This window comes from Triturus cristatus, chromosome 3_2 (genome assembly GCF_964204655.1).
Source record: "Triturus cristatus chromosome 3_2, aTriCri1.1, whole genome shotgun sequence".
In the NCBI taxonomy this organism is placed as follows: Eukaryota; Metazoa; Chordata; class Amphibia; order Caudata; family Salamandridae; genus Triturus; species Triturus cristatus.
This window is the reverse complement of record NC_140584.1, coordinates 197,226,851-197,253,946: the sequence shown is the minus strand read 5'-3', so window position 1 is coordinate 197,253,946 and position 27,096 is coordinate 197,226,851. Positions and strand designations below refer to the sequence as shown.

General features: G+C 45.2%; 1 protein-coding gene across 1 annotated transcript in view; it reads right to left on the bottom strand.

The window, feature by feature from the left end:
- FAIM (Fas apoptotic inhibitory molecule) overlaps positions 1-27,096 on the bottom strand; it is a 108,916-nt gene that overhangs the window by 2,738 nt on the left and 79,082 nt on the right. The window contains exon 4 of the mRNA XM_085647494.1: positions 6,417-6,466. Coding sequence (XP_085503620.1) covers positions 6,417-6,466 — 50 coding nt within the window. The remainder of the gene's footprint in view (positions 1-6,416; positions 6,467-27,096) is intronic.

Below are 27,096 nucleotides of genomic sequence, written 5' to 3'. Positions count from 1 at the left end.
GGGGGCCAGGCTAGCGCCTGGACGGTAGGAGAGCATGCGGCTTCCCCTGTGGCCTTGGAACTATGACTTCTGACCCTTGCTGGAAAATTCTCTCTTAACGTGAAGGGGCTCAACTCACCCAACAAGCGCCGCCAAATCTGGCGGTACCTGCTGCTCCAGAACCCTGACATAATTCTTCTCCAGGAGACCCACCTCCTTAGGGCTGATGTCACCCGCATGGCTCACCCCCGCTTCCCTCGGCAGTTCTGGGCCTCGGCTTCTTCAAGACGTCGGGGGTGGCTATCCTCTGCAGGGCGGGAATCACCCCGGGTGCTACCAAAGTGATCAGGGACGGCGAGGGACGTTTTTTGCAGGTTGAGGTCAGGAGGGGTCATCGCGCACTTACCTTATGCAACCTCTATGCTCCCAATCAGGGTCAGGATGCCTTTTTGCGCAGGCTAATCAGGGAACACCTTGAGCCGGTGAACACGGACCTCGTAGTGGGCGGTGATTTTAACTTGGTGTGGGACGCGGAGCTCGATCGCTGTGGGGGGGCCTTTCACGGGGTGGGGGCCATGTCTGCGGCGGTAAAAGGCGCCTTTGGTGCTTTGAACCTGGTGGATGTCTGGCGCTACCACTCACCGGGCCGGCGCGATTACACGTACTATTCACATGCGCATCGCTCCTACTCTCGTATCGACTTGCTGCTGGTCTCTCATGCCCTGCTTAGGGATGTGGTTGCGGCAGCACATTCTACCATCGCCATATCTGATCATGCCCACATGGAACTGTGTTTACGCAAGCGCCATAATGGTCCTCCGCGCTCCTGTCGGTGGCGGTTTCCGGATCACGTCCTTCGGGACCCGGTGGACAAGGAGGAAATACAGGCGGCCATTCTGGCATACTTTGAGGCGAATGATCTCCCGGGGACCCCCCTTCCACCCCTGTGGGACGCATTCAAGGCTAACATTAGGGGTACCCTCACTGCCATTGCTGCTGCGAGGGTGCGGGAGGCGCTGCTCTATGAGACCAAGCTTACGCTGGAGGTCCAGACGCTTAAAAAAATGGACCAAGAGCGGCCACTGGCGGCGCATAAACGACGTCTGGCGATCCTTCGCGTCCAGCTCCGGGCGCATCGGACGAATAAGGCGGAGCGTGCCTTACTGGCACTTAAGCAGCGATACTACGCCGGGGGGGATAAGGTGGGTACGGTTGTGGCACGACGCTTGTGTACGCGGGCGGCGAAGGCCCATATCGCGAAGCTGCAAAGGGTGGACGGGTCGTGGGCGGTCACGGAATCGGATAAGTTACAGGAATTTCAGGACTTCTACGCGACCTTGTATACCGCCGACCCGCCGAGGGCGGATTTGATCTCGTCTACCATGGGCGCCTGTGTCTGGGATCCTTTGAGCGCGAGTCAGTCTGAGCTTCTGGAAGCCCCCATCACCTCGGCAGAAATGGCCGGCGCTTTGAGTGATCTTCCGCTGGGTAAGGCACCAGGCCCGGATGGGCTGCCGGTATTCTTCTATCGCGCCTTTTGGCCGCAACTCCAGCCGTATCTTCTCCGGCTCTTCAATTCATTCGACGAGCTGGCGTGGTCCTCGCCGGACATGGCGATGGCCGAAATAGCCCTCATACCAAAGCCCGGGAAGGACCATACCCTTTGCTCCTCCTATCGGCCCATTGCCCTGTTAAATACGGATCTTAAGCTGTACACTAAGCTCTTGGCCAAAAGGATTAGTACTCACATGCCCAACCTAATTGAACCGGACCAGGTGGGGTTTATCCAGCATCGCCAAGGGGCGGACAATGTGCGTCGGGTGGCACACATAGTCGGGAAAGCTAAACATTGGGGGATACCAGTCTGCTTGCTCTCGCTCGACGTGGAAAAAGCGTTCGACCGAGTGGACTGGTCGTTCCTGCGGGCGGTCTTACAGAAGGTGGGTCTGGGCCCGAGGATGGTGGCGCGCATCATGGCCCCCTATATTTCGCCGGTGGCTAGAGTGCGCGTGAATGGTCGGCTCACGCAGGCCTTCCCCATCTGCAGGGGCACACGGCAGGGCTGCCCCTTGTCGCCCCTGCTGTTCGCGATGGTAGTGGAGCCTCTTGCAATCATGATACGACGGTCTCCCGACGTCCGGGGTATATCGCTTCGGGGGGTGGAACATAAGATCGCTCTCTTCGCGGATGACCTTCTCCTTACTTTATCTGACCCGTCGCGCTCGCTACCAGCCCTACATCGGCTACTCCAAGATTTTGAGTGCACCTCCGGGCTTAAAATCAATCACATGAAATCTTGGGCCCTTAAGATTTCGATCCCGGACGAAGAACTTCGGTCGCACTAAGCGTGTGTCCCGTATCAATGGGCGACTGAGTCAGTGCGCTATCTGGGCCTCAATCTGACTCCGGATCTGGCCACCTGGTCGCAGGCTAATTGGCAGGAGTATAAACTTTCGGTCCAGCAGGACCTGCGCGGGTGGAAGGCCCTACCGCTTTCCTGGCTCGGGCGACTTAATACGGTGAAAATGTCGATTTTGCCAAAGATCCTTTACCTCTTCCAAACGTTACCGACACCTATTCCGGAGCACCAGATACAGGGACTGCAACGCGAATTGGTGGCCTTCATATGGGGCGGAAAGAAGCCGCGCCTCTCTAATAAACTCTTAATGCTCCCCCGTGATAGGGGTGGCCTTGCCTGCCTGAACCTCCTCGAGTATTACTGGGCGTCGCACCTCTGCTATGTCCTGGAGTGGGGGGCATGGGAGAGCGAAAAGGTGTGGTTCCACATGGATAGGGCAGTTACTTGCCGTCCATTGTGGGACCATGCCTGGCTGCCACGGGAGGCGCGCCATCGTAGCGCCTATATGGCCGTGTCCACCAAGACGGTCCTGGAGATTTGGGATAGGGTGGCGGTTCGCAGGGGACTTACCACCTTCCCATCCCCTCACACCCCGATTGCACGTAACCCGCAGTTCCCCCCGGCGTGCCATCCGCCCTACTTTGCGAACTGGACGGAAAGCGGATGTCGGACGATTGGGAACCTCTTCGCGGGCAGTGGTCTTAAATCCTGTGCCCAATGTCAGCTGGAATTTGGGCTGAAGGACAGCGAAAAATTCCAGTACATCCAACTTCGGCACTGGATCCAGGGCTTCTCCTTGACCCAGGCGGCCACGGGACCCTTCACTCCGTTCGAACAGCTAGCTCGTACATTGGGGGCGTATAAGGGGCTGATCTCCCGCATCTACGGGATGTTACAGCGGTCGCAGCGCCCGGACCCTCACCCATACCAACTGCGTTGGCAGACTGTTCCCGGCTCAGGTGTTACTCCCCCTCAGTGGGCCAGGCTCTGGAGGGATATTCCAAAAATTTTACGTAGCATTCCCCAGCAGGACTCGGCCTATAAGGTGATGACTCAATGGTACTACACCCCCGCTCGGCTCCAAAAAATGTTTCCTAAGACCTCCTCCTTATGTTGGCGCTGCACGCAGGCACTGGGTGACTTTATCCATATTTGGTGGACGTGCCCCCTCCTGGCTATCTTTTGGAAGGAGGTTCTTAGCCATATCAAACGGGTCCTGGGGTACCCCTTGCCTGCGGATCCGTTGGTGGTGGTACTGGGCCTCAGACCAGCGAACGCGCGAGCCATGACGGGTCGTGACCGGCACCTGAGCCTTTACATGCTAAGTGCTGCCAAGCAGACAGTGGCACTATATTGGAAAAAGGCGGAGACGCCCTCCATAAACGTATGGTTCACTCGCTTGTGGCATGTGGTGGCGATGGAGTTGCTCACGGCACGTCTTCAGTTTCGCGACACTCACTTTGAGAAACTCTGGAAGCCTTTGGTGGATCACCTAGGGCGCCTGGAACATGCTCGTTTGCAACCACCACGGCTTCGGGCCCTGCGGCTCTTTGATGATGCACTGTGCCCTGCGGATCCAGGGGGCTTTTGGGGATCGACAATTGGTAGGTGATCTGTGACAACCTCGGCCACCCTCTGGGCGGGGGGAGACCCCTGCCTCTGAAATACTGGGCTCTCCCGGCCTCCATTGGTTGGTGATAGTGTGGATGACATTCCTTCCCCCTCGCTGACCCCCCTCGCCCTATCCTAGTCCCTCTTTCCCCGTTCCCCTTCCCACCCCCATTTTTTTTTTCTTTTTTTTTTTAGTATTTATTTCCTTTTATTGTATTATTGTTATCACTATTACAGTTGGTTTACTATTTAGGGACTGTTCTGGAGGGATCGCACGCGGCGACATAGGGGTACGTCTGGGGCGCCCTGCTGCTCGTCCTTCCCTTGCAATGGTCAGTCTAGAGACGATGGAGCTAGTTTTTACCTTAGGTGTCCTTGCTGGATGATTGAGGGGACATGAGTTGCGGGGTGGGGCGGGGCGGGGTGGGGTGGGGTGTCTCCCCGGGGGCTGCCTGCGGGGGTGGGGGCCTCCCGGGGGGGCGCGCTGCTTGGCCCGGTTGTGCGCTGCTGCGCCTAGGAAGACATAGCATCAGGCGTAATTACGGTGGCTGTACACAAAAGTTGGGGCATTAGGATGCACTCCCAGAACTTTGCACCATGCAGGAAAGTGGGCTTTCAGGGGGCGCGGCTGGGGCCTTTTTCGTATGCTGCCGCTCATTGACACAACTGCAATTGCTAGTACTTGTTCTTCTGATATAAAGGTATTGGTAGCCATCGAGCTTCTTGGACTTGGGAGAGTGTCCGTGATTGAGATTGCATATGTTTTTACACTTGGGATATGGCATGCCCCTCTGATTTCCTGGGCTCTCGCCTTATGATGTACGTGTCTAATGGCTGCCGGCCTATATGGTTGTAGGCAAACAAGCTGTGTACTGCGCCAAGTGCGACCCTTCTAAAAACTTAATAAAAAGTTGTTTACAAAAAAAAAAAAAAAAAATGTATCTAATGTATTGAACAGATTATTATTTTTCTGACCGAGGACGGTGAGGTAGAAAAGGGGGCTAAATAATACCGTTAAACTAGTACCCAAAGGCCTCTGCACAAAACAAAAATTCTGTGGTGGAGCCAATCCAATTACAAAAGGTGACTACTGGCAATGGAACAACTAGGAAATGTTCTAGTTAAAGGTGTCTGGTGAACTGGAAACTCCTGCCTCCAGTAGCAGACACAGTCATGTGGGAACCAGTGACTCTTAACTGATCCCAGTGGCACTTAAGGTTGCCATGTGGTGCTTGGGAACGAGCTAGAACTTAGTGGTTCACACCCGAAGATGTTCACAAATATGGTGCTTGCATCTTGGAAGTGGGTGGCTGTGGAAATGCTTTCTGTGTAGTGGACACCAAAGTTCAGGTTAGGGTTTCAACAGAACTTTTAACTTCAATATATGAAGAACCACAAGTTGTAGAAAGTTAGTCCCAACAGTTCTGCATTCAGTGTGACCAGCCTGACAAAACAGAAGGCAAAACAAGGACATAAAGGGAAAATGTTGCTTCTCTCTCCAGCTCAAAAACAGGAAATACAGATGCCTCATAATATCAAACAAGGATTCAGTGACCTCTTCAAAGCCACTTCTGCATCCACCCTAGGGTCATGGTCGCAGGTGCACACAACAGGACTGTAAGGTAAAAAGAGAAATGCAGGCTCACCAGCTGGCAAAGTCCTCCAGAGTCTCTGGCACATCTTCAGCCCTCACATGATGACAAAATGAATCAGTTCTTTGGATACAGTGCAATCGATTGGGCAGACGCAGTCCTTGACTTGGTCCTACATGCACTTTTCAGTCACCTGGACTTGAGCTGTGTCATCCTTTTGACCAGGCCAGCTCCTGTCTTTACAGGGTGTGTCAGGAACATATCTTTTAAGAATAGACTTAGGTTTCTGCTTTGTCTGGTCATGGGCAACTACAGCCTCGATGATAACAGTAATGTATTGCTCTCTTCCTGGCGCACGGTCTCACTGGACATAGTTGTATAACACTTGAGATAGCTGAAATGCAGCAAGGACATCAATTCACTGGGTGAAGACATTGGCGGAGTGAGAACTGCACTCATTTCCCCTGGAACAATCTCAAACACTTTAAAAAAAATCCTCGACATGCAGTCTTGAGCTGATCCTTTCATGCAGCGTGAGGTCACTGCCACATGAACTCTACCAATGTGGGCTCCAATTGTAATAGGGTGCACTATATGGTCAGAACACACTGAATACAATCTTCTCAAATCTTCCAACAGGAGTCTTTTGCTGGGATGCACGTTTCTGCCCAAGTACCTGGAGAGAAGCCTGGGTGCAGCGCAAGAGCTCTGGACCGATATACATCCGCCTTGCCCACTTGGATATGTGTCAATAATGTAAATTACTCTAAACACACTTTTCTCATGCATTATTGATTACAAACAGGGTACATTGTTAATTAGGACTAATACAGTTTGAATTAGTATGAATGAATTTGCAGGTAATCTACACATACCGCAGTTTCCATATTTCTGCCATTGCACCATACGTCCATAGTGTCCTTCTCTAAGGAAATAAAGAAAATAAACAAAAAACAAATTGAATGCATCTGGACAGCGAAATCATACAATTTCACTAAACCATTAGATCCGGAGCATGAAATCAAATACTCAATTTTATTTTATGCCCATGATTCTAGTACTGCCATAAGTTCAGCAGTCTATGAAACAGTTTTCCTCTTATGAACTTTACAAGAGATTTCTTTGTCTGATGTATATTATCCATATATTCATCCGCATAGGTTCTCTAAAGTGAATCAACCCACAGTCTGTATCGGAAGACCAAAGTCCAACCCAGTATATTTTCATAAATAATATACTACTATATCCCATTAATAGTGCAGTTCTCTTGGTCTACCAAGCCCTCTGAAGTCATTTTTAATATATGGGACTGAGGAGGAGATACATAAAATTGTAAAGCTTCAATGATAACTATACCTACGTTCACACTCTTTAATACAAGCCCCCAGGATGAATGCGCTTTGCCCTACGAACAATCATTAACTGAATTCATGGAATAACTTTGTTCCTCACTGCTCTGTACTTGTTAACTTATGACAAAATGATTAGCGCTGGCTCCATATGTGAAAACAAACATGTCATCTGTTCCAGTTTCCGTTCTCCTACCTTCTTCAAACATCTGGTACATTGTGCTTAAGCGCTTACATACAATGACCACATAGTAAAGCTTGTTTCATACTCAGGACTTTGAGGGACCAAAGCCTTGACCTGGCAGGGATTAGAGTAAACTAGAACAAGTTCTATGTCAGAACATGGTTGACAAAAATATTGTCCGACATAATTCCATGGCCTAAATAGCATTTACAAAAAGTTTGCACTATTGGGTGTAGATTTTCTAAAATAGGCTCTAATGAGGCAAATTTCTGCCAGTGGAATTTAGGATACTGAAGGCCTGATTCACAAAGGTAACTTACACTTTTGAGTAAGTTTATTACTTTTCGGTAGTCACAAACTCTGAGTGTCAGTTACTACAAAAAACACAGAAGTAAGTCCAGCACTACAGATGGACAATCATTGGTACTGCAACACCCTCCAATACAAAATAATGGAGGTTGCAGTACCAGTAGTTGGCCATGTGTAATGCTTGACTTACTACAAAAGTGTAGGTTGTGAATATCCGAAAAATAGTAAACTTAGTCAAAAGTTTATACTTATTCAAAAGTGCAGTTTGTGAATTAGGCCCAATATTTTTGTGAGACGATTTTTAGCCAATGATATTCTACTACCATGTCCTTGAATGAGATTTTTAATGGTGGGGACACACCATACATCCAGACACCCCCTCACCACATTCAACATACACACTGTCTGATTTAAGTAACCTCATGCTCCTGGTCCAATTACATTTTAAAGCGTGCAGATACACCAGACATCCATACTCCGCCCACCCCCCACATTCAACATACACACTGTACGAGTTAAATGACCTTAGTCCAATAGTCTCTTAATATCAGCCAATGGGACGTGCACTGCCATGGTCTCTTAATACCAGCTAACGGGATGCGCACTAACATTTAGCGAGCATCAAAATGGCTTCTTTAACGGTTTGAAAGCAACATGTACAGCCAATGAATATCATTACGCATGCATGGAGCCATGACACATTCAGTCCTCTTTCTCTGCTTAGCTGGTTCAATGAACACATGAAAGCGTGATTTTTGGTAACAATACAGACTAGGAGAGACAAAAATAGAAGTAGTTGCTTTAGAGGCTACTTTAGCTCGTTCCTCTATCTGGCTCTCCAATCAAATAAAACTGATTTCAGAGAAAAGAATGTAAAGGGAAAAAGGAAGACAAAATTGTACTTTTTTTTAGATAAACATTAACCATACAAAGACACCATACATACACAAGAGAGTAAAGAAACAAACACAGAATTCATTTTGCAGAGTAATATTCAAAGATGAAATGTTCTTTGTCATCCCTCGCTAGGCAGCCTGATATGTCTGAACAGTGCCTGGAACATATCTTTTTATAATTTCCTTAGTTATCATTTTACAAAAATATGAACACTAAACATAGCTACGAATACAGCAACCTGGCTATGCAGAATTGTTGTCACTATTTACATTTTTACACATATATGATGTAAAATCCCGCTCCATACAAGTCCTAGGGGGTCATTAATCACTCATACATCGCCAACGCCTGTAGCCTGCTAGCACACCCGCCCTAGAGAATTTATATCCTTTCCCTCCCCCCTTCCGAACCTTGTTATGAGTCTTCTGACTCGAGTTGCCCCTCTAGTTGTTCACTGGCCTAAGGAAGGGCATCTTCTGAATACGTTACCAGAAGGCAAATCATTTCCGCCCATACCTCCAAGTCATCTTCAGCATTCTCGTGCCTATGACCAGTGCCTGGAACTTTATCTAAAACATTTATAGTCCTGAAATTGATGTTGTCTCCTAAGATAGTTTACTAGACATATCTTTTTATAGCATAGATCTCTAATGTACTGACCAAATTACCAAAAATGTGTGAGGCCTTGAGCTTTTATTACATAGTTCAAAAGACACAGTAAAATAACTATGATACTGTGTCACAGACCATGCTTTGTCAAACAATATGCATGTAAGTAGATGTAATGGGGTGTTTAGCACTTCATGAATTTTAGTTGGGTATTGCAGGTAGAATATATGTACTTCGGCCGTGCAAATATGACTGTATCGTGCTCAGCGTAGATGAAGAAATGAATTGCTTGTGTGATATATTCCCTAAAGAGCAGACAAAGCCATCTCTCTCGAATGCTTGTGTAAAGGGCAGAACAGCAGAAGCAGGCAAAGAATAAAGTCAGTTCCTGGGCAAAGAAAAGCTGAGGGGCCCTTTCTTGTACTTTAAGATTAGGACTCTTGTACGGGGGGACTCCCATTCTAAAATGAGCACGCAGAAATCTCATATAAGTGGAATAAATACAATCCGGAGAAGATTCCTGGCCTGGGATCGATCTGATTTCACAGTAAGCCCTATGGACTTTGAAGGCCAGGGCTGAGTCAAAACTGACTATCTCCACCTAGTCTCAAAATTCTGCGCTTACCTCTCAGCCTGCAGATTTAGAAATTCCATCAGGATGGTGCTATTGGATGGTGAGGCCTTCAGATAATAACAAAGGTCACTGATGCGTATGAAGAATGGGAGTGAAGCCACAGCTCTGTTCACTAACTCCCTCCGTCACCTTATCCTGGTTGGGGCAAACCTTGAGCATTAGTTCATAACTGGAACCAATATAAGAACAGAAGCTGTATCGCATAACAATTGATCCTCTGTATCACAATTTCTGTCCAAAGGGAAAGGTTGGATTTGAAACGAGTAAGAGAATGCAACTGCTTTAAATATCAATTTTCAAGTATTTTCACTGAGGCCACATTGCCAAACCCCCAGAGCATCACCACATTAAATGTTATATGCCATGGATTTGGCATTACGCCCGGGCAAGCAAGCCTGTCTAACCTTAATGTTAAATATGCCTACACCGATACATAACAGTCCATGGCATTTTGTGATCTTTGAATCTGGTCCCCCCATTTTGCTGGTGGTTGTATAGGAAACCCACAGACAGACAAAAGTACTAACCTGCTGTATATGTTGGCCATCTAGGGTCATTCTCCTTCTTGTGTTGGTAGTTGCCAACAACCAAGATTTTGCAGTTGGTCAGGTTAAGCACCACTATATTCTCCTTGCAATATGTCCAAAGCCTTTTAGCAGCTTGGCTAGACTATTCTCAGCGCGAGCAAACATGACTGCGTCATCATCATGCAGCACTGGAGGGATGGGCTTCTGGTAGCACAGGAACATCAGCCCTCCCCTCTCTAAGTTTAAAACAAACATGCTAAAGAACAATCTGTCTAACCCCTTTGAAAAAAAGAATTCAGTGATGCATGAGTTTTGATTTTGTCTAGATCAGGGAAGACACCCAATTCCAGCATGATCTTTTAAGTACTTGTCACTATGCACCTTGTCAAACTCACCCTACCAGACTAGGAAATCGATAGAAAGGAGGGCCATTTTCTGGTTGACAAGAGTTGAAATGCCAGCTCTACCATGTATGTCTTTCCAGAAATCAGCCAAGGCATTGCTTACCATCTTTCGTGAAATTAATCATGTGTGTAATATAATCAATTAATTTCTCAAAAATATTCACCTACAAGTGAAGATAGGGTGGAAATTTACAGGAACCAGCACTGGCTTCCTTTTTGGATGTCTATTATTACCAATTTTCTGTCCCGCTTATAGTGCTGCATTTGAGACATAGAACGTATGTGCTGCCCTTTGTATTGTCTCCTGTTTGTAGAGATTAACTGGAGTGCTTGCCACTCCTCAAAGGGCTTTGTCTAGAGTGAATTTTCCCAGTGTATCGGCTATAATGTTGCTTTTTGTGTTAAAAGACATTAATATCTGATGATCATTTCATAGCTAAAATAACATACTTGGCAGTCCAGCAATCATGATTATAGCTCTTTTATAACTCTGGATAGCTACTGTTTGGCCTTAGAGGCAACTGGAGTGAGCCTAAAACAGCACATGAAGGCTGCCTCCAAAAGAATTGAAAATTTACACAATTTCGTCTTGGAGCCTGGGCCTGCCGGCTGAATGATTGCAAACAGGAACTTGAAATTTAATTTGAAGGATCACCAAACCAACATCCAAGATACTGCTTCTAATAGCCCTTTTGTCAGAGGAGATTGTATAATGCAGAACATCACTTTCCAGGGAGGGACGTTCATAAATTGGTTATGTTACCCGCCATGTTGAAGAGACTCTAGAAGTTCCTTTCTAGGAACAAGCGCTATATGCTCATGTAATGTAATCGATTAAAGATCTCTTTGCTAGAGTCTTAAAAAAAAGTTGTGCAGGAGTGTTGAAGGGAAAACTGCCATTTGCCTGCCTCATTTCAAGTATCATAAAGAAGAATAAAACGTTCCCAGATTTATAGTGTGGACAGGTAATAGATAGGTGGCTATCGGCGAGTATACATGTGCTATTAACGCAAGTCAAACTCTGTGTCTTCAAATCCTGGGTCTCAGCAGGTGAGAGTGAAATAAAGAGATAGCTGTTGATAACAATTCGGAAATATCCTATTATTGTCAACTTCAATACGATTCTACATATTAGAAATGCATAACTAATGATTTGCTGTTGATATTTTAAGAGCTTGGCAATCCAACGACTCGGCAATTTAATAAAAACAGGATAGATTAACTGAGACCCTGACAATCATATTTGGATGGATATAGGGACAGGAAGTCAATATCATTATCATAAATGATTTCAGGTTTGGATGCTGGCCAGTATGAGATACAGGCCCTCCACCTGTGAAATTAATTCCCATTGGCTGCTCTGGATCAAAATTGAAAATAACCCAAGCTAGAACGCCTCGATAACTACACCGCTTCAAATTCTTTGGACCACCTGTATACAAGCTCTGAAGCGAACTAGAGCAGCACGAAGTGCTAAAAAATAGTTACGTGAACAATATACATCCACCCATATTCAGCATCATTATTTACTGGCACTCTGAAAAAGGGACTCCACAGCAACCACAAACACTCTCCACTCTCCCAATGATCAGCATCCCTCCGACAGTGAAAGTACTAGCGCTAAGTCTAACAAACTCCAACTTCAATCAAGAGAATAAACATTTTTCTCTGCTGTATCAACTTGCTTGGATTTCTTGCCTGATGAGGCAAAAGCTTTAGTACTAAATGTGTATACTCTTGTTTAATCAGAAGCATAAATTTAAAAAGTGATGTGTGAGCTCTTAACAGCCTTGAAGCTGGCTTACTTGCTGGTAGAACTTGTAAATGTCTCAATCCAGACAATGAGGGACATCACTTCATTAATTTGTGCTCCCAGGTGTGAGACAATACAATTTAAAGAGTGACTTAACCAGTCATCTAAAATCATGTCCTGGTGCGAAAGGGAACATTCAAGGCCAGTCAAAAAGAGATAAGGAGCACCTTGGAGACCAGAACTATTAAGCCTAAAACCTAGGGATGCGCATGGTACCTGGCTTTCCTCAGCAGTTCACCCCTTTTTATATAGTCCATAGAAATCCATAAGAAGCTGTTGGCCTGGCCCTTTCTGCAGGGCCATTCCCAAATGTTTTGCCTTTTACATTCCACTTTAGGCTGAATTTGGTTTTCTTGGCCTTAGGACTCTGTGCACTGTACCATTGCTAACCAGAGCTAAACAGCTTGTGCTCACTCCCCTAAACATGGTTAAAATGATTTATACCCCATTGGCATATTTAATTTACTTATACGCCCCTTGTAGAGTGGTATTCCATATATACAGGGCCTGTAAATTAAATGCTACCAGTGGGCCTGCAGCACTTATTGTGACACCCACTTAAGTAGGGCCTCAAAACATGTCCGTGGCCTGCCATTGTAGCCTGAATGCAGTTTTAAACTACCATATCAACTTGGCATCATTAAAATCCCCTAGCCAAGCCTTAAATTCCCCCTTTTTTTTTTTTACATATGAGTCACCCCTAAGGTAGGCCCTGGGCATCCCATTTGACAGGGTTCTGTGTAATAAAAAGGTTGGACATGTACATTGGCACTTCAAAAAACCTTTCCAAAAGCTGCTCCCACCTTCCAAAAGAAGGGCACCAGAGAATAAAATAGAACCGTCAGTTCACTACTGGACCTGCGGAAGGACTCTCAGGGGACTGCTTGCTGCAGTGACCTGCTGAGCATTCTGCCACACTGCTGCTGTACCTGCAAGGACTTCTTTACTGCCTGGAGCCTGACTTGAAACCTTAGAGGCCAGCACTGTTGTTGATCCCTGCATCTTCAATTGCTCCCAGGACTAACAGAAGTGACTCCAAGGGATAGTTTTCTGGCCTCCTGTTCAGAGCCACGGGGACATTATAGGCTCCCACCATCTTGAACCAGCATTTGGACCCAACCTGAGTGAGTTCTGAACCCCCAAGAGGTGTGCCACCAGTCCTGGACCCTCGGTTGTGGTGCTAAAGGTGCCCATATGGGCAATTTCCAAAACTGAGGACTTTGACAAAATTTGGCCTAAAAGTGCTCTGAGAACCAGGAAGAGACCAAGACCAACCAGCTCACCTATCTATCTGAGGTGCATTGCCAGTCTTTGCGGCTTCTCCCGCTACGTTCTTCTCCTCAGCAGGAAATCCATTTCAGCAATCCTTCACCAAAGGGGTATCCGTCCTCGTGGAACTGTCTTCAGCTGCAGCCTTCTGCTTCCTCCCGCTGGAGTTTTTTAACGTCCATTTTGGCGACTTGGTCAGAACGTAGCATTCTTCACCGTGGCTTTGACCCAAGGCCATCTGACGACGAAGCACCCTCCTTGCACACCTCATGCAGCCTTGTATCGCTTAACTTTACCTTCTCAGACATTTTTCTTTAAGAATTTTTCTAAATCCAAAGATAAGCACTGACCGGGCCCAATTCACTTCTTCTATCCAAACCGCACTCCATTGCGATCAGCCTTAACTTCCGACTTTGACCTGGTCTCGTACAACTAGATGTACGCGGTTGGTGCTTTGATCTTTTCAGGCCACAGATTTTACTTAAAACCTTAAAAATTAATAACTCCAGTTCTGTTGATTGGAATTTTTGTCATTTTGGTGTCAAATACTTTATAACAATGTACTCTATTTTTCTAAATTGGTTTGGCATTTTTCTAGTGTGGTGTTTTCACCTTATTACGGTTTGTGTGCTGCGTAAATATTTAAGCATTGCCTCTAAGTTAAGCCTGACTGTTTTTTGTGCCAACCTACCCAGGGTTAAGCACTGGTTTATTTAGTGATTTTTTGTGGTTCTACCTGCAACTGAATGTGGGTGTTGTTTAAGCAGGGCCTTCATCCCAGTCAACCAACAATCCAATCTCTCACAGAAGCTATCTCAAATCTGAGGCATTGTTGTCAAAAAGCAATGACTGTGGCCCTCCATGCTCCACCAGCAGCAGTCGTTTAAGCTTCCCACGTTTAACTATCAGCAACTTCCAACTAATCTACCATCTGCCTAGAATGAACCTTCCTTCAACTGCTATATGTTCAACCTCATCACCACAGCAAACTAAAAAATGATTCTCTTTCTATGTAAAATTCAACTTTTAAAGTGAAAAGTCACCATGATGGAAGCCATCCTCACCCCAACATCAATCAGCTCCTCCTGCCGAAGATGCATGTCAAGGGCATCATTTTGAACTTCACCTGCTCTTCCCAAACAAATCCTACCTGTAATATCTATGACAACTGGACTGAATTGGCATTTAGTCATGGACTTCAACCAGCTCCAATCCCGAAACATCCAGGTTGGGCAGCGAAAGCCATTCAAGGAAAAGGCCTACTCATTTAAGAACGTCCCCATTAACACCTTACCCAAACCTGAACTTCATAGCAGGTACATAAGACCCAGACATCAATATAGAGCTCCAGTTCTCCAACTTCAACGGTGCCCTCTAGACACTCCACATTCACAGCACTCTGAAGTCTAGATCTCTGAAGTCAAGCCAGCCACACCAGGATACAATCAGGTGCTTACACAAAGCAATTCTACCAGCAGAAGAATACATGGCATTTAATACCACCACTAGAAGACATGATGACTCTAACCATTCTCCAATCTTCTGATAGAAAGCTTATATCAGACAAAGCTGCCTGCTATGATCCCATCATCAGCACAACCTCAAACAGAAGCAGAACACTCTTCAAAGCAAGCACCGTGCCAAAAGCGATGCCTGACCCACATCTAGAACACAACAAGGAAAAGTGCACTGCCATCATCAACTTTATAAAGGTGCCCATCAACCAAATCCAACACCACATCGACAACACCAAAACTTCACCCATCGCCTCCCCTCTCATCATGCTAATGTGCATTTCGCTGAATTGGACTGGCTTCAACTCCCTTTCCATTATTGATCATTAAAGACTTTTTGATTTACTGAAGGCTAGTTCATATGGGGGGTGGCATCACCCATGTATCAATGGTAAAATACATACCTAGAGAAGCTTCAGACTGCATCTCAATGTGATCACCATGTCTTCCATCCAAAGCATCAGACCAGAGTAACTCAAAATTGGATTAGTCCTACTTGTGCTGAAAAAATCTAAAGTGAACTCTCACAATATATTATTTGTGGCAAGATCATACAGAAAGCCGTCACAAACCAGCTTCAATTAAAGAATAATAGCAACACTTTCCTCAAAGAACACCAAATTGGTCCCAGGTCGTAGTAAGGTATAGAAAAAATAAACATTTAATCAACAATCAAACAGTTGAAGCACTCCAGATAACAGATCAAGGCAGCCTATATCTCCTCATTCTCTCCGACCCCTCAACAGTCTTCACTATCGATCATCAAGCCCTGCTCAATAACGTCTTCACACAAAATGGCTTCAACAGTATTGTTCAGAGCATTTCACAATCTACCCAAGAAACAGATGCCTACTCTTCTAGATGAGTTCCTCTTGATTGAAGCTCATCCACGTACCCCTATGTATTCCCTTAAGGACGCCCGTTATTGCTCGCTCCACTGTGTTGCTCTGACTGCCACCGGGACAACAACCTCCAGGCTCCAAAGCGGCTTGCTGCCTTCAACGTCAGTGCCAGGAGGCGCTTTAAAATCTACCGCAGGCTCCCACGGCGCGCGACGCCCGTTATTGCTCGCTCCACTGTGTTGCTGCCACTGCAACCAGGACAACAAGCTCCAGGCTCCAAAGCGGCTTGCTGCTGCCAACGTCATTGTCAGCACCAGGAGGCGCTTTAAAATCTACCGCGGGCTCCAGCACCATGGGACACGTGCGGGCTTGCCCGGGCCAAGGGCGGCTGTGGCGGTTGGTAACATTTGAAAGTGGTAGGGCGTAAAAGCTCAGGATGAGTGCCCGGTGGTGAGTGAGTGTGCCAGACCGCCATAAGGGAGGTTTGGGGGGTTCTCCCACTGAGAATTAAAAAAAAAAAAAAGAGCAGACAAGGGGTGCATTTTCAAGCATATTTGAGAAAGCAGGAATGTTAATAAATCAATTGTGAAACTGTAGTTATGACATCAATAAAGAGATTTCATATGATAATGATGTAGGTAGCTGCCTACTCAGCATAACCACAAAGAGAACCCACTGCCAAAAAAAACCATTCTTTCCACTATTTTGTCCATCCGATCAGGCTGTGCCCCCCAAGACATGTAATCCAGGCTCTATGCCCATCCAGTCTTTGGCCTCTCTGTTAAGTGCTAATATATCGAAGCAGATTGGTATTCAGCTTGGAACTGCAGCAATGTATTTAATGAATTGTGCTGACGACCGGCAGGGTAGTATGCTCCAATGCTGCCATGCTGGTCGTCAGCACAATTCATTAAACACATGGTCATGTGGGCACTCGGATAATGGGCCAGTAACTGAATTGAAGGCCGCTGTGGGCCACTTTTTTTGCCCAGCATGGTGTTGGCCGATTTGGCCTTAGGCTGTGTCAGCAGCCTCTGTTCTTATCTCCCTTTTACCAACCGGGAGGGAGGAGGTGTCATGTTTGTCACTGAGCCGGCCCATTAGCCCGGGCCCACTTTTGATCCCAATCCAACCCTGCGGCGACCCGTTATAGAAAAGTGTGTGTGGAAGCATTGGGAAAGCTTTTTTTGTGCAGTGCACACTGTCTGTTATGTTTGTGTGACGGTGGGTCTCCATCGTATAAGGTGCGTGACCCAATTCTAGCGCCTTGAAACCAGTGGAGCGCTAAGAAAATCATGCTTTAACTGATAGTGTTCTCAACCCGGTTTAATTACCTCGTTAGAAAAACATAGGGGCCCATGTTATTCTCTAAACACCAAGTGGAGAAAGTGCCTTTTAGTTACACTACAGATCGCCATCTGCACGCGTGTTTAGCCTCTTTAACACACATTATTACGGAAAAGCAATCCTTCACAGCTTCTGAACAATGTGCCAACAGACAAGTGCCAGTCTTATTGAACAAGGCACAGCCTCTCTCTATGGCTCCTCTCTTGTCCTCTACACTCTGTCTATGCCCCATCTCTCCCTCTCGTGCCCTCTACAATCTCTCTCGCTCTCCTTCTCTCTGTCTCTATCCCCAACTCTCCCAGTCTGTCCACCTCTCTCGTGTCCTGTACTCTCTCTCTCTTCTGTATCTCTCTCTCTCTCAATGTCTCTCTCTGGCTCCCTCACTCCTGCCCTCTAGTCTCTACCCCACCTCTCTCTCTCTTGCTCTTTGCCCTCAGACTGGAGATCTTTCTCTATACCGACTCCTCCTTCACTACTTCTTTCTCTAAATCATTCTCCCTCCTCACTCTGCCGCCTCACACACACAAACATACAAGTGTGCTCTCCAACTTTCCCTTCCATTTTATGGTAGTCTGTCCCCACATTCACTGCCTCTAGCTGGTGAGGCCCTCCAGTCCTACCCTCTGGGGTAGGCCTCTCTGTATACATATTCCCGCTGCTGGGTTGCAGCAGTGGGGTGCACACACAGTTCTTCACGCACACATCTTGTGCACCACTGAACCCTTGTGCTGCTGCGGCTTGAGACGGGCCTACCTTTCCTGATTGGGTTTAGATTCCAAAGGCCCTGGGTGCACTTAGAACCCATATACAGTGGATTTATTCACGTTGAAGCTTTTCACACTCACGGTAACATGAACATGATTCAATTAAACTTTCATTAAGTCAAGCTATGCCACACTCCTTTATTTATTTTTTAAAAATGTAGCACAATAAACGTAACTAATAAAACCTACTTTAATTTGCAGGATGAGTTGGTGTAGGCTAGAGGTGCGTTTTAGCTGCACTGGCTCGTCCAGTTGGAATTCGGAAGGTCCGTTACTCTAATCTGTGGTAGCTCCTGTGGCTGGGCAGCTCAGGCTGGCACTTCCGTTCGAGGCTGGCAGGACAGTGAGCTTGGAAGGCCGGGGCAGTAATCCAAAATGCTCAGTTCAGGGTGAGACAACTAGCGTGCTGTTCTGGGCCATCAGTAAAATCCTGCTGCTTGGTTCTTTCTTCGATTTCAAACACACAACAGTAAAAGCACAGTACACGCTGCTGCGACATGGTTGTTCCTTCAGTAGGCCCCAGCCTGCCAATCAAAAATGAGCAGTAGCAGTTGCAGAGGCCAGTGACACGCCCAGCTTGTTGTTGTCTCCATAGACCTACCCCGCCCCAGCCCATTTACTTTAATAGCACAGCTCCAGACACGCCCTGGGCCATTACCAAGAACACCCAAATGGGGTTCTGCATCTCGCAATGAAAAATCACCACTGCCATCACTATTGATGTCACATTTCAAGCTTATGCTTGCAGGGCGAGCAAGACCTCGCCCCGACCAAGTGCAGGATCGTCATAGGCCATTCGTTCGGACCGTCACCCCTCAGAAAAACAAAGAATCAAATAAAATGCAAACATACATTGTATTTTAAGCTGCCCAGTGTTATTTTTCATCCTCTTCTTCTTTCTCCTAAAAGGTGGGAGGGCAGCACCCATTTCGACCATTAATACCAGCCACCCCTGAAGGGCGGGCCCGTCTGCACCCATCAAAGTCCAAGGAGGCTGGGCCCCCCTCTTGGTTTCCCGGTCCGGTAAATTTGCAAACTGTTGAGAAAAAATTGGCTTGCATACCCGACTGAGACTATTGGTACCTGGATGTGTATTGATCTATGAATCTAAGGATACTGTCGGCGGACTGGACTTGTAAGTTATTATTAAGAACAGTATTATTCTTCCTACCCACAGGTTATTGCTGGGACCTGCGGAGAGATAGAGATAAGATAGGACACTACACTGCAGCGAGACCTATAGAAAGCCACTTGGCCTTTCACTCTGATCCCACAAACTTCATCTTAAAAATGGGCAAAAGAAAGGCAATGACCAATCAGACTCCGCCATTAACAAAGTCCAAGGTGTCATCACATGCAACATTATTAAACTGGGGGTTTCACAAAAAGATAATGAGCCAAAGGATTTGTTAACAGTCACCATGGTGGACATTAGGGGCATACAATCCCAGAATGGTTGCGTCCAATTCGTGCCTGATGAAATAGTAGTTAGTGATCAGGAGTCTGATACACAACCCCCGCTAAAACGTCGGAGAAGCCCAGAGGCAAATAAGCTAGTGAGAGAGGTGACCCAAAAGCAGATAATCACTAGTGAATCCAATTCCCTACCCCCGAAAAAGGGCAAAAAAGTGACTAAACAAACTAAGTAAACCAAAATATTCACTTGCCAAGACAAGGGGCAACAAGGGAGGTCTCACTCAAAAATTCAATCCTACTATCCCCGCCAACGAACTAGTTAAATTAACTACCCTAGTGGTAGACTTAGATACATTTTAAAGAAATACTATGGCCAGATTAATTGAAAGTCACCAGGATTGAGGAGACTCTGAACAATAAATTCAGAATGGAGAGGACCGTCAAAAAGGTTAGAAGTCTCCACAGTCAGGCGGGTCAGGGCAAATTAACTACAGAAGTCAGAATGGAAAGCTTAACCCCTGGGATAAAAGACTCTTCGCATTATGCAACAAAAGTTGCATGGCCACTAGGCGAACTCTCCAAAAAAAAAATCCTAATCAATTTAACGATAAACGAGGTTTTAAGAGTAATATTCTAACTATACCAGAGGATAGTTCTACGCAGTCAACCAATCACGACTTGTCTGTCCATCCTCCTCAGATTAACTCCCAAGTTAGTTTACATCATTTAGATTCACTCCCAGCGGTAACAACATATACAGTAATACTTGCTAATGTTCCAAAACTGAGGGCCGATGAAAATAAACCTTGGGACTCTCTGAGAAACAAGGCGCTGCATTGGCTCGGGGCAAAAACAAGGTTAACGGAGGAACTTTTCATGGAATTCAAAATGGCTAGAAGAGTGAGTTGGCTGGGAAGGGACTATAAAAACGTCTTAGGGGATTGTATAGTGGTAACGTTTAAAACTCCACAACTAGTGGAGACTATCTTCTGGAGAGCAGGAAATAAAAATACAATGTCCTGTGGCATTAATGTTTTACCCCTCGGCTACTTTTACCAACCTCCTCTGAATATAGGCTTGAGAAACAATAGAAGAGAAACCTACAAAAATACTACCACACACATAATGGAGCAGTGAAAAACCGGTTTGACCTTCTCCCTACTTTAGACGAGATAGAATGACTTAATAACAGATACAAATAACTCCCTTAGTGAGACACATGATCTACTCGCCCTATTAGCCGCGCTCAGGTTGATTCCAGAAACTGGTTGTAATCAGGAAAAGGGTGTAATGGTTAACTATGAAGACAGACCGCTTGGCAGTACAGCTATAAATCCAACCATCTTACCTCTCACCCAGTGGGCAAGATCGTGCAACGAGGAGGGCACGGTTCATACTTCACCATCAGCCACCACAGAACTACACTCGGGTTTAAATGTCAAAAATGATACCATGGAAGATATCGCTGTATTATTTTGATAAGTTGCAGGCCTGCGTTCAAAATTGTTAAACCCAGTGTGGCTTGACTTTGTTGGAAAATGTAATATTTTATGTTTCGAAGAAACTTGGGCTGTAGACAGTATCAATCTTAATGGTTATAAGACTTTCCATACTCCTGCAGTCCCTTCTGCATACGGGAGACCCAAAGGAGGTCTAAGTATATTTGTGTCTAATAAGGTGAATGTAGATAAGATAACCCTGTCAATATCTAATAGTTAATATCAAATTGTGACCATGTTTATGGATAAACATCATTGCTGTGTACTACTTAATTTTTACAACAATGCCCCTAAGGATTGAATAACGGGAGTACTGAAGGATTAAGTAGAGATTTGAACAAACTACATTGTGATAATACAAAGGATGTGTTTATTGTATGGGGGTGATTTTAACATTGGTGTGCCCATTAAGTGGAGGGGAAAATTGTGGTCTAACAGTCGATGATGATAACACTTACCCCCACTTCCTCCACACAACATACGGGGAACTTTAAAATGAGATTTTGTTTTCATTTGATTTAACTTTTGCTAACAATCTTTGTTCACCCCCAGTCCCTTTCACCCAGACATTCAACGGGAGAGGTATGAATTCAATAATCGATTTTATAATTCTGTCCGGTAGATACGCAGCAAAACTCACAAATTTTAGAACTCACGATATATCTGTGAGCGATCATTTCCCGCTGAGTGTCAGTTTATCTCTCGTGAAACACGTGCAAAGTATTCGGGGCAATCCTAACTATATTGTCCAAAACATAGTGCTGGATAAAATAAACTGTTACTCATTGCGGTAGTCCCAGATAGAACCCACAGAATTTACAAAGAAAATTCTGGTAAACTGTCAAAAATCATTTTTATTGTGCTTGGACGAGATGAACCCCTTCGACCATATTTTAAGAGCCCATGCACAGATTACATCTGAAATAAAAAATTAATTGAGGGTTGAGAACAAAAAAAACATACTCGAACAATCAAGAATGGTTTGATTCAAATTGCACAAAAGCTTACTCGAAACTAAAGCAAGCACTACATAAACCTATAACAGACAGCACTGAAATAAGGGAAGCAAGAAAGGGATATAATCAGGCCCTGAAAGCACATAAATCCGAATTAAAAGATAAGGCGTGGGTGATGCTACATGAAGAAACCCTGAAAAAAGATAGCGCAGCATTTTGGCGTGCGGTAAACGCCCTATTCCTCTCAGTCCAAGATTTACCAACCATAGAGATTGCCATAGACGAACGTCAGTGGGTGGAGTAGGTTTCCAAGGTGTACAAATAGGAAGTGGCAGGAAGTAACACGACAAACACATTAATTCACCAGGGAGCTAGTAATTCAGACGATTATCCGATACCCTTATGTTTTACCCTAGACGAGGTCGTCTCCGCAATAACTACAAGTAAGGGAGGGATGGCCCCTGGCTCAGAGGAAGTGCCAGTAGACCTTTTTAAAGCAAATGTACCGTTATGGGGCCCTATTCTAACACAGGTACTAGCGGCATGCTGCCCTACCGGTTTCATAGAGATCTGGTCGGAGTCATTATTCGTCATTATTCGTCCCTAGGGCGATAGACAGAACCCAGCGTGCTAATGCCCAATATCTTTGCTGGATTCCCTGGCTAAGGTGGTGGGTTGGATTGTACTCAGTCGATTGCAAGACTGGGCAGATGACAAGAATATCCAATTTGGCTTTCGGGAGGGGCTGGGTACATTGGAACAAGGATTAAAGCTAAACATCCTGCTAGGGAAGCAAACGTGGTCTAAACAAGGAAGGCTATGCCTCGCATTTGTCGACCTTACGGCAGCTTTTGACTGCGTGGTTCATGACAAGTTATGGAACATCTAAACTGAGATGGGGGTGGGAGCGCCACTTATCCATTTTCTGAGACAGCTTTATGGGATCGCGAATGCAAGAGTCCGGTATGGAGTAAAGGGCGAATGCACTGCACCGTTCAACGTGGAGAGGGGGGTTAGACAGGGCTGCATCCTGGCACCTTTTCTATTTACACTATCTATCAATGGCCTAGAACACATAATGGTGGAAAAGATCCTAGACGTGCCACAAATAAACAACCACCCCTACCCGCCCTTCTCTACGCGGACGATGCAGTGTTGATGGCAAGGACACAATTGGGAATCCAAAGGGCCCTTACAGTATACACTGAGTATATGGATAACCTGGGACTGAAAGTAAACACGACTAAAACTTTTATTATGAAGTGTGGGAAAGGTAGTGCCAAATGTAGGGACATGTTCATTGGTAATAGTAAGGTGGAATTTACCAAGAAGTTTCCCTACTTAGGTATATTATTTGATCAAAAGGGGACATGGTCACAAGCAGTAAAAAATAGGAGCTTGCTGTTCATGAAATCGACGGCTGCTTTGGCCAACTTCGCTAGGAAATTAGGAAGATGGTCACGTGTTAGGATGTTACACATTTATCAAGTGAAATGTGTCAGTATGGCAACATACGGCACCGGAGTCTGCGGCTACCGAGATACAAAACCCATTCAGCAGGTAGAGAATACCTTCTTAAAATTTCTCCTGGCGGTTCCAGGCAGTACTTCAACTTATATTTGCCACTCCGAGCTAGGGATACCATACAGCTCAGACTTGATAAAATGCCAACCTGTCCTTTTATGGCACAGGATTTGGACTTCTGTAAAGACTACTTTGAATCGTGAAATTTTAAAAGATAGCCTCAAGTTGGACAGGTCGCTGGATATTTAGTGGTTAAAATATATAAAGGACTTTACTAATGATCTTGGCCACGGGAAAGATTAGTCGATACTTTAAGGTGCGGGATGCCGCTTGCCCGCGATGCTTCACACTGGGAGCTGAACTAGACCATATGCTGTAGGGGTGCCCGAAGCTTGGGTCGTACTGGGCTGAGGTGGGGGAGATCTTGAATGCAATAACTGACCGGGAGGTGGAGTTTGACATGGGGGCGTGTTTGTTGCTTTGGTTCCCTCACACAGCAAAGACGAAAGTGACGAGCAAATTCATTGACTTGGGGCTCATGTTGGCTCAGAGAGAAATCACATGGCACTGGAAGTCCCGGGAGGGCCCGTCAGTCGGGCGGTGGATATCCGAGTTGTTAAAATGGTCTAGATGCGAGAGTGAGATTAGACGGCGGCAGGCGACTAAGGCGGATAACGAAAAGGGGTTAGAGTGGGTGAGGGCTTGGGAGATGATCGGGCAGGCTCTGCAGGATAGCCGGCAGGAGCGGGCGGAACGAGAGCGCGAGGAGAGCGGGGTTCCTTGAGGCTGGGGAAAATAGACGTAATCCCCGACGACTGGCACGAATTAGAGTTAGGGACCACTGGAGGGGCCTACATCAGCGGCAGTTGGGGGGTGGGGTGGGCGGGGGGGGGGGGGGGGAGTTCATGAGGTAGGAGGGTAGTGTTATAACGAGTTGGATTTGGGGAGAGAATCTGATTGGACAGAAAGCAGAGGCTCTCATGGGGCATGGACCGGGCATCGCTATGAGGCGATAGTTGTGTTAATTTGCTTAACTGTTTAAATATGCCGCCCGGCCCCCGGGATGTGGGCTAAATGGCTGTGTGCATTGCTAAACCGCAGGGTGTGATCGGAGATTGTACGTGGGTGCCGGTTGCCCCGATGGTTGTTTTGCTTAAAATGCTGCAATAAAAACATGTTTAAAAAAAAAAACTAATGATCTTGGCCACCCTGAATACTATAACGACCCCGGTACCATAAGTTCTGTCTCCAGAAAAGATCTTAAAAAGCTCTGTATGACGCATCTGGAGGAGAACAGATTTGTGGTCGAGGCTATCAAACCCTCAGTATAGACTCATGAGTTGATGCTGTCCACTCCTGGGATGCAGCCCTATCTTGAATTGACATTAAGTGCTTATGACATATTTGTATTAACACATTTTAGATTTGGTATCTTTCACCACCTGGTAAGTTTTCCTGTAATAAACGACTGGGCTGTAGAACTGAGCAGATGCCCTCGTGATGAACAGTCCCAGCAATCAACAATCCATGTGGTTTTATTCTGCAAGTTTTACGCAACCCAAAGAATGAGATGGATTTTACCAATTTTAAAAGTAATGGGTTTGAGACAATGTAGACCAGCATTTCTAGCTCTGCAATTTCTAGATAATGAACATTTTATAAAGCCAATTTCATTATTTTTGAAATGCACAGTGAAATGCAGAAAAACTATTCTTATCTGAACCCTCAGTTTTTAACTGAAATGAAATTGTTGTGACTGCAAATATTGAACCTTGTGTCATCATGTAATCAGTTCGTAAATTTTAACCCGATGCCACTTTTTAACTTATGTGTTTTTGAAATGTTCTTAAATGTATGCTTTTATGATTTTATTACAAAAATCGAATAAAGCTTGTTCTGATCTGATCTGACCTTAAGAACTCACCTTGGCACCATTGTTTTCCAACCCTTTTAAATTGTGCTCATTATAGTCCTGTTGGCTGACAAGACGTTAGGTTGCATCAATATCCTTATAAAATACAACTGCTTGGGCGTCTATCTGGGACTGACGTCAACTTCCTGAAGGATTGCATCATCATCAAGGTTTGATCTTCTTTAAACTCTACTGGACAACCTTCAAAGCAAAACACTTGAGTGCCATACCACAGATGTCTAGTAAACTCAAGATCTTTGAAGGCTCAGTAGCACCTCTAGCAACACTGGACACCAAAAGACAAGACCGCACCTTTCAGCTATGCACTCAGAATCTGGAAACTCCATGCACGTCCAGATCTAGGGTGCCTTTTCCCTCATCCACTTCCAAAAGGAACTAAAAACTCAACCTCTCATGCAATACTTCTTCATTAGCATCCATGTGCTTTATCAGGCTCCCACTAAAATAGTCCCAACCTACTTTAAGTCCCCTTCTACGTCCTGTGTACTAGGTAAAAATCCTCCTCTAACTAAATTAATACACCACATGGCAAGAGTTTAATGTGAAACAATAATGAATATGTTTATAGCTTTGTCAAACAAGATCACAATACATACAAAATGGTCTACATACAGTGAAAAGGCTTGAAAAAGCTTTAGAACCATAACATGTCAGTGTGAAACTGCATCTTTTTTGCTAAGGAAGAGTCGCCACTTTAAAAAACCCTATGAAATTGGAATAATGATTATGCATTGTGCAATACTGCTGGTACTACAAAATATGTTTGGAATTATACAATAATATGGCCACTTTGAGATGTAATCTGCTCTCGAGTCCCAAACTTTACACTAAGTTAAAAGAATGAACTGAGTAATGTGTCTGAATTAAGGATAACCTCACCCAGTTCCACTTTATGTGCAACCCAAGACCTAGATTAAGGTGAGAGGAAATTCAAGTATATTCCTAGGATGATAAGCCTTGTTGCAATTTGTACAATTTGGAATGCCATTTATGGGACACCATGACTGGATCATGGAAGAGGTTTTTTTTAAATAGTCAACGATTATGTACATGTAGAAATGTCGAAGTGAGCAGTACTTTATCTATTTCCCTAAAGACACACCTCTAACCTTTTACATTTTTAAAATATTTTTCAACTCTAAAAATGTATTTTCATCAGGTTAATTGTTGATATAGTAAAAAAACGCTATTTTGTGCACTAGATTTGGCACTCTAGTTTTGGCCTGGAAAACACTCACCAAGATATGATTTATTTACTGTGTGTCTTCCTGTGTCAGTGTCTGTGTGGACAACGATGGACACAGACATGCCTGCAAGATGCTTCACACTCACAAAAAGTAACCCACTCTAGCTGTTACTTTTGCATCTGCAAACTGATTTTTGTTTTGGACAACAATTTTACTGTTTGTAATAAACCTTGTTCTTTATCGCCGCACATCAGGTATTTCCCTCTTTACATAATTAGGGACCCAGTGTGAATTTTTTTTTTTGCCTTTCATTTTTCAGTTTGGCAGTTTCAGTGCCCTTGTAATATATTCCAGCGCCCCTAATATATTCCAGTGTGTGAGTATTATGTTAAAACGCTTTATTCTCTTACTTGCTCATAATTCGTTATATTTTTCATCTTGCAGATGCTCCTCAGTCATTATTTTTCTCCTGATGATATCTCACAAGCATTATAGCAATCATAGCTTGAAACACCAACTAAATTTAAGTGGACACACACAAAATCAATATCATTGAGGGAGGCAAAATCAAATAAACA